The sequence below is a fragment of the Rhinoderma darwinii genome, chromosome 7 (genome assembly GCF_050947455.1).
Source record: "Rhinoderma darwinii isolate aRhiDar2 chromosome 7, aRhiDar2.hap1, whole genome shotgun sequence".
NCBI classification, from domain to species: Eukaryota; Metazoa; Chordata; class Amphibia; order Anura; family Rhinodermatidae; genus Rhinoderma; species Rhinoderma darwinii.
This window is the reverse complement of record NC_134693.1, coordinates 76,844,482-76,853,695: the sequence shown is the minus strand read 5'-3', so window position 1 is coordinate 76,853,695 and position 9,214 is coordinate 76,844,482. Positions and strand designations below refer to the sequence as shown.

The 9,214-nt window shown below is 38.9% G+C and overlaps 1 protein-coding gene across 3 annotated transcripts in view; it reads right to left on the bottom strand.

The window, feature by feature from the left end:
- Positions 1-4,157: 4,157 nt before the first annotated feature.
- Positions 4,158-9,214, bottom strand: part of SUN2 (Sad1 and UNC84 domain containing 2) — a 96,386-nt gene continuing 91,329 nt past the window's right edge. For all 3 annotated transcript variants that reach the window (XM_075833565.1, XM_075833563.1, XM_075833564.1), the window contains exon 19: positions 4,158-7,599. In XM_075833565.1, the coding sequence (XP_075689680.1) occupies positions 7,486-7,599 (114 nt within the window). In that variant the 3' untranslated portion in view covers positions 4,158-7,485. The remainder of the gene's footprint in view (positions 7,600-9,214) is intronic.

The following is a 9,214-nucleotide window of genomic DNA, read 5'->3' as shown; positions in this document are numbered from 1 at the left end:
TTGTAATTAGAGGAAAATAAATTTTTCTGCAACCATACAATGCCGAAATCCTCACCTGCAGGATTGGCTTTGGCCGGTAGCCTAGGCTTCTGGACAGTCTGCTGTGTCAGCTGGGTTGTCACTTTTAAACTTATTGCGGGTAACTGCGCCTGTAACTGGACCTACACTTTAAAATGGATATTGAAGATGCGCGGACTACAATAACATTTTAAAGACATCAAAGAACAAACCATTAAACTTTATACAATAAAGTACACAAAAAGGCTGCGTTCACATCTGCACTAAGTTTTTCCGTTCCGTCATAAGAACAGAAGAATGAAAGAATGGAAGTGCCGGAGCCATTGCATTATGAACACTAATGGAGCCCGAAGGAACCAATTGACTTTAATGAGTTTTGTCCGATTTATGCGAGTGTCAGTTTTACCGGAAGAAATAGCTCAGAATGCTATTTCTTTAGACATTTTTTTCACCGGAACTGCAACAAAGGCACCTAACAGAACCTCCTACGCAAATGTGAATAGAGCCTAAGTGTGGTAATCTTGTGTGAGGCAGTGACCAGTCCACTCGCATGAATGTTTGTGAGGAAAGGTGGCATATGACGAAGAACATTATAAATTACATTTTAATGCCACAGTCTGGGAAGGTTGAATAAAAGCAAGCAGGAACCTATAGAAATGTACATGGACTATATTTTTCATGTTTTATTGTGTAACGTTAATCAGAGGAAATATCATTAGCCTTTTTTTAAAGTGATCAAGAGAACTTGACTGATGTCCTAGTTAAAACAAACCTCTACAAATGGATCATTAGTGGGCTTTTATAAATATTGCACACAACTTAATCATCACGGGAATAGCCAACTGAAGTACACTTAAAAGTGGACCTGTTAGCTATCCTTTTCTGCCTGTTTTAGTAAATACTTGTTTTCCTCATAAAATAATAATTCTGTACCATCTTTTCTTAGAACTCTGCGTTGTGACGTTCCTCTGTTATTTCTCCTAGAAATGTATAAATAAATTGACAACTGGGTGTTGCCACATAGTCTGACAATGTCCAATCAGTTGTGAGAATGCCAGACTGCAGTGAGAAGGGGCATCGTAACACCTAGTTGTCAATTTATTCATACATTTCCTGGAGGAGTAATATAAGACTAACAGAGCAGAAGATTCTCCAGCATTGTTATTTCATGGAGAATACTAGTCGGGAAAGTTAGCAGGTCCTCTTTAAAGAGGCTCTGTCACCAGATTATACGTGCCCTGTCTCCTACATAATCTGATCGGTGCTGGAATGTAGATAACAGCAGTGGTTTTTATTTTGAAAAACGATCATTTTTGAGCAAGTTATGAGCAATTTTAGATTTAGTTTCTTAATGCCCAACTGGGTGTGTTTTTACTTTTGACCAAGTGGGTGTTGTAAAGAAGTGTATTAGGCTGACCAATCAGTGACCAATCAGTGTCCTGCACTTCTCATTGTTCCAGCCCAGCTTCTTTCACTGCACAATCTCACTGTGCTGTGGATCATGCTGGGCTGGAACAATGAGAAGTGTATAACACTGATTGGTCACTGATTGGTCGGCCTCATACACTTCTTTACAACACCCACTTGGTCAAAAGTAAAAACACACCCAGTTGGGCATTAAGAAACTAAATCTAAAATTGCTCATAACTTGCTCAAAAATGATCGTTTTTCCAAATAAAAACCACTGCTGTTATCTACATTCCAGCGCCGATCACATTATGTAGGAGATAGGGCATTTATAATCTGGTGACAGAGCCTCTTTAAGTCAATTATATGTCTAGACAGGCAGAGTAACTTTACAAGGAGCTTGCTAGTGAGGAAGTTTTTCCAAGATGCATATAAAAACCAAAAATACTACATTCCCATCTTAAAGCATGGTAGTGGTAGCATCATGCTACAGGCATGGTTATATGCAGCAGTGGAAGACCTGTTGAGCTTAATGACCAGAGTGTTTTGTCCTTAAAGTGGTTGTCCAGGCACGGACAACTGATGACCTATACACAGATAGGTCACAGAATAGATCCAGTCACAGAATAGCAGCCGAGCTGCAAACTCTCCAAATTCTGCATACCCTGTATAACATTCGGCGCCCGGAGGCAGCCGGAGCAGCTAATCAGTGCAGGGTCCGGGTGTCGGACCCCCACCGATCATATACCGATGACTGATCCTGTGGATAGGTCATTAGCAGTCTGTGTCTGGACAACCCCTTTAATGACCGGACACTTTTTAGCAATTTTATTAACATAACATTATCGTTTGTTGGGCTGCCAAAATACATTTTTGCTGAAGTTTTTTTTGTGACATAGGGCTGTTTTTTCATACGTACCTTTTCTACAGTTAAAGGGGAAATATAATAAGACTAAAGGGTCAAACGCCAATCTAAAACGAATTTACATTGGCAAAAACACCCCAAATATATTAAGACGTGTATCCCTCTTAATAATAAATTTGGCACAACCTAAATGAAAATCTATACTATGAGCAGGTGTAGATTTGAGGAATAATTTACGCCAGTTTCTGGTGTTAATTATGATAAATTTGTCGTTCCAGTGGAGGCTTTGCTCCCTTTAGCTAGACTCCCACCCTCTTTTTTGGCACTTTTGGAAAGTGGCGAGAAAAGTAAAAAAAAGTCACAAATTTTAATACAACTATGGGGGGGCGCCAAAATATGCTGCTTTTTCCCGCCAGGAAACTGACGTGAACCTGTTGATATATTCCCCCCAAAGTGTTGGTATGGGTTCCCCCTTTTTTTTGGTCATTTAATATATATAGGGTTATCTATTCTTTTAAGAAGTGTTTAATAGAATAAATGTAGATAACTATGTAGAGATTTGTTTTAAATTTTTCTTTTAAACAGTGTCAAAAAGACTCATTCAAAAATAAGTCAATGCTACACAATAAAATATGAAAAGTCCAGGAAGGTGAATACTTTTATAGGCTCTGTAATAAGACATGGGACAGTGCAAGATTTTCAGATAATGCAATCAAACAATCTGCCAACTACATAAAACCAAGATCTCTACATTTACATATTTGTAGTTTCACTGTAATTAGTGGAACCACCGTTACATTAAGAAGCCAGTGCAATAGCAGATAAATTAATACAGAAGCATGTATTTAAAAACCATAAATGAATACTTCAATTCTTGTAAATTATGACAAAATGTATACATTCTTCAAATAATATTAGCATGACAATTACCACACAAGTGCAAGAATTAGGGTGTTGGATGCCTAAATAGCCAGTGCATCATTTACAACATAGCAAAAACAGTCCCTACTGGAACAGATTGTGCAAGTAACGGTTAAAGAGTCTCTGTCACCACATTATAAGTGGCCTATCTTGTACATAATATGATCGGCGCTGTAATGTAGATTACAGCAGTGTTTTTTTATATAGAAAAACAATCATTTTTGACGGAGTTATGCTAATGAGTTTCTTAATGACGAACTGGGCGTGTTTTACTTTTTGACCAAGTGGGCGTTGTGGAGAGAAGTGTATGACGCTGACCAATCAGCATCATACACTTCTCCCTATTCATTTACACAGCAGCATCGTGTTCTTACTAGAACACGATGTGCAGCCACATACAAACACATTAATGTTAATCAAGTGTCCTGACAATGAATAGACATTCCCTCCATCAAGGACGGGATGTGTATTCAGAATCCTGACCACTTCTCTGCACTACTCTGTGATTTACAGGCAGGTGTAGTCTCGCAAGATTATGCTGTAAACTGTCATTTACAGCGAGATCTCGCTGTGCTGTAGTCTCACAGAGACGCTACAGAAGTGGTGAGGATTCTGAATACACATCCCGTCCTGGCTGGAGGTAATGTATATTCACTGCCAGGACACTGCAGTAACGTTAATGTGTGTGTATGTGGCTGCACATAGTGATCTAGTAAGATTAATGAATGGAGAGAAGTGTATGACGCTGATTGGTCAGTGTCATACACTTCTCTCCACAACGCCCACTTGTTCAAAAAGTAAAACAAGCCCAGTAGTCCATTAAGAAACTCATTAGCATAAAGCTAATATAGGTCATAACTCCGTAAAAAATGATAGTTTCTCTAAATAAAAAACACTGCTGTAATCTACATTATGGCGCCAAACACATCATGTACAAGATAGGGCACTTATAATGTGGTGACAGAGCAGCTTTAAAGAGAGAATGCACTCCTAAGCATATAATACTATAGGTATGAAGCATTTTTTACGTTAATGTTATTATTGCCATTTTTAGATTTCATCAGCATTTTACAAAAAAAAAAAAAAAAAGAGTACGCTAAAGTGGATTCCCACCAGTTTTTTTTTTTTTATAAAAAACTGCATATACAATAATATCCTATTAGAAGATACAGAAAAATTATTATCTGATATGTAATAGCACATTGACGCAGCCTCCATACAGCGCTAAAACTTCTGCTCAAGGATTTCTCTTATATAAAGGGAACCTGTCACATTGAAAATGCAGTCCAATCTGCAGGCAGCATGTTACAGAGCAGGAGCTAAACATATTTATATACAGTGTTGTGGGAAAAGACGCAGTATAACTTGTAATGTATTGATCTAAATCCCTGCTCCTTCTACTGTTAGGAGTCCGGTGGGCAGGCCTACTCAATGACTGACAAGCTGCCCTGTATGAGTGCGCATACCGAGACAGCCGTCACTCACTGAGTAGGACCGGCCACTGGAATCCTAATTCCACAATGAGCAGAGGTTTATATCAATAAAATATCCTTAATCTTTACCCACAACACTATATATCAATCTGCTCAGCGCTTCCTGCACTAGAAGGGCATGTGCACACACAAAATCAAAAACGTCCGAAAATACAGAGCGGTTTTCAAGGGAAAAAAACTCTTGATTTTCAGACATGTTTTTAGCAGTGTTTTTGGAGCGGTTTTTCTATCGAGTCAATGAAAAACGGCTCAAGCAGTGACATGCACTTTTTCTCAGGCGTTTTTTTACGCCGCCGTTTTGAAAAACGGCCACGTAAAAAACGCCCCGTCTGAACAGAATGCCGTGTTTCCCATTGAAATCAATGGGCAGATGTTTGTAGGCGTTCTGCTTCCGATTTTTCATCCGTTTTTCGGGACGTTTACAGCCAGAAAAATGGCTGAAGACACTACGTGTGCACATACCCTAACATGCTGCCTACTGATTGGACTGCATTTTCAACATGACAGGTACCCTTTTAATGGGGTTGTCGCTTTTGACAATGCAAATTTATTCTAAGGGTATCCTGAAAATAAGCTGATCACAGGGTGTTCCAGTGCCGAGACTCCCAGTGATCAGCTGTAATTTGCAATGGAGCATCTGCAGCGCTACCACAGGGAAAATTAAAGAGAAACGGTCAGCAACTTTATGCTGCCCTCTCTGAGGGAAACAGTAGTGGTGGACATGCGGATTTAAATGGTCTGTCACATGTGCTTTCATTTTTGTGAACATACAGTTTGAATGATATGTAAACCTTTGCACCAATTATTTTTTCTAATAAAACAACGTAATATGGGATTAAATAAATCTATCTCTCTCGCTCTCTCTATCTATCTATATATATGTTATTCAAAAGAAGATCTTGTAGCACTCCAATAGGTGATAACAATTTTTAGTTTATTCAGGCAACATCAGACAGTGCAACGTTTCAGTCCTGCAATAGGACCTTTCTCAAGCAAGATCTTCTTTTGAATACTTTATATTTTCCAAGGATCGGGACCACTTGCTGGGCACCCTGACATTTATTATCCTGTTGTGAGTGCTGCTGCTCTGCTTTTTTTTTTTTTTTTTTACACACATTATGTATTGAATTATATATATATATATAGGAAATACAAAGAAGAACCGCACCACAAATCTTGAAATACTCACCTCTATCAGGGGTTTTGTGTGTGCAAGCCTCCAGACCACGACCAATAGTCCAAATGTAGTAGGAATTCAAAAAATAGGCAGCACTCCACATCATAGTAGTCAAAAAAGTGAAAAACGTTTATTCACCCATATGTAAGATTGCTACGTTTCCTATTTTTTGAATTATATATATATATATATATATATATATACATACACACACACACACACACACACACACACACACACAAGATAATACATAGAAGAAAATAACTTGTTAAAAAAATCCCATAATACAATGTTTTATTAAACAAAACAAATAATAATGATAATAATAATAATAATAATAATAATAACAATAATTGCAACGGTTTACATATCCTTCAAAGGGGATGTCTGGTGTAAAGTGTAACTAAACTCAATAGAAAGTCTATGAGTCCTTCCAGACCGGTCGCTCGGCTTTCCGAGGTAAGCCGATCAGAAATGAAACGGCACTGTACTCACCCGAGCGCTTTTGCTACGCCGTTTTAGCAATTGGTGGTGGTCTCGGTGCTCGGACCCCCACCGATCAAAACTTCTGACATGTCACTGCATGACAAGTGAATTTTCTAAAAAAAGTTTAGTGAAACTTTAGGCAAATTTTTTGACAAAATGCTAAAATGGACAGTTTATGAGGGGCATGTTTAGCACGCTAAGCCCCAGCAGAATACCGACATGCTGGTAGTTTAGTGCCCTAAAATCTAGTGACAGGTTGCCTTTAAACCAAAGCAAGGCATTTTCAGTTATTTACCGCTACAGAGATCATTCATGGATCTTGGAAAATAGGGCATCCTGTGCAAACAGTCATTTAAAAATTGATAAATAGAGTACATGTTCTGTCAAAATACTTTGATAATGAAATACTGCCTTTCAGAGGACAAGCAGGTAGATGGCACCAACAGTGCATAATTCAAGGCAGTTAAGTGCAAAAGTAACAATTATATACAGTTAAGTATACATTTTGTTTCCAGCTTATCCTTTATTATTTGAAGGACACACAAGAGAATGATCACGATATCCTATGTTTTACTACAATATAAATTTCTATCAGGATTATTTAGAGAGTGTGAATAAACATGGAAGAAGAGTTTATTTGCTCTTGCGGATCAACAGGAGTAGATTTTCCTAGAGTAGATTTCCACACACTATTATATATAGATGACATCTTATATTTAGAGCTTATTACTCGAATAAACGATAGTTTAAAAGAGAAAAAAAAAAGTCAAATGTATTCAGAAATATTAGATTCATGGGATTAACCTAAATGTATATAATAAAACATTATTAGAAGATGGATACAAGTGATATAGGTATACGGCTACGTAATTCTCTTGTGTGTGCTAAAATTACGAATACACTTCATAGCAAAAAAATCATTTAACCCATTGGGTAGATCCTCTTGCAGAATATGGTCATAGCTTTTGTTCGGCAGCATATGTGGGGATGCTGTAAAGCAATAATGCGTAATACTGTACCCATTCAAGCTGACAAGAGAGAATGGCTGCTCAGTGAGGAAACATTACTTTGTGATCCTTTTTCAGAACAATTACTCTGTGATGAGGTGTTACAATCTGCTACGGTTCAGCATCCCCATGCACTCGGAAACGGTAGATACAGGTGTACTCAGGATGACCCCAATTGTTCTGGATTCTCAGTTCTACCAAATCAAAGGTGGAGATATTTTCCCCCTTTTAACGCAAAAGAAAATAAGAGAAAAACAGACACTTATGAGTGGCAGCCTGTACTTGACTTGTGGTAAGCGCTGTATAATTAAGATTAAGAATCAAAGGTAAAAGTATTGCAAAAATAAATCTGTATGTTGTTTTTTCCCCTAAACTACTGTACTCTTTTGTGAGCTATCTGCTGGCCTGCTGTAGTCAATTAGGTATCAATTAGAAGGCATTTCAGTAAAATGTGCCATCACTTTATGATCGGTCGGGGTCTGACCACTGAGACCCCCTCCGATCCGGAGAATGAAGAGGCCTTGCGCTGGATACACTTCAAAGTTCTCTATGCCCAGCGGCTGTCCTGGGAACTGCAGCCGACCCCATTCTCTTGAACGGGGCCATGCTGCAGTCCCCTGCACAGCAGGTGCCCGTGGCACAGCTGTGCAGGGAAAAACAGTGAAGGGGCTGAAGCGCTAAATCAGCGTGACATTCCCTCTATTCTCATAATTGGTGGGTGTTTCAGAGGTCAGACTCTTACCGATCATAAAGGGGTGGCAGAAAAATGGAAGCAAGCGATGTTGTAAGAAATCAAGCTCCAAGAAAGAAATTACAACATACAAAAAAAGCACTTCTCTTCAAATCTGAATTCACTTCTGATAACGAGGACTACTTTACTACTGTCATATCTTCTCTGTCCCAGAACCCCAATTATTCAACACTTTTAACTCCCTACTCTGTCCACTGGTGCCCCCTTCCACATCACTCATCTCAGCTTTGGACTTTGCCACACATTTCAAACACAGGATTGACAACATTAGAGAAAGCTTCCACCTAGAGTCCCCGCAAGCCCACTCCACAACTGTTCATTGCTCTTTTCCAATAACCTGCTTCTCCACCATTACTGATGGAAGGCTTTCCACCTTACTCTCCAAATCACACTTCACCACATGTGCACTTGAACTCAATTCCATTCCAACTAATCCCAAACCTTTACACTGTGTTTATCCCAGCCATAACCCACCTTGGCATATAATGGGAGACTTCTCTCTCTCTTAAGACTAAGCTCACAAAATGAGCTCTTTTGTCAAGTGGGATGCCATCAGAGGTGCTTAGCCAAATAAAGAACGTTTCTCACAGCCAATGAAACACAATTGATCTTAGAGGTAAGGCTGAGCTTACTTATGTTAATGATCCACTAGATGTACACAGAAGTCATTGGTATATGTTCAAAGAGAGCTTTTGTTACTTGCAAAATAGCAAACAAAGAAAAAGCTACTGCATAAACTAAGCAGCGGTGTTTGAACTTGAGCACAAAAAAAGATAAGCTACTGGCATACCTAGCAGGCTCTGATCCACCTATTGCCGCAATCTCTGTGAGCACGGCCACAATAGTGTAAGATATATCAACCGAACTGACATTAACAATGTTTTTAGGGATTTCTATTGCAATTTGTTCAGTTCCAATTACACAGGATCATACCAATTAATCCACTCCTTTCTCTCTGCCCTACTCTTATGGACATTGTCAGCTAACCAAGCCTCGTCATTACCACTGGGCAGATTAAAGATGCCATCCTTTCTCTGCAAACTGGAAAAACCCCTGGCTAGAGGGCTTAGTCGGTGAATGGTTCAGGAG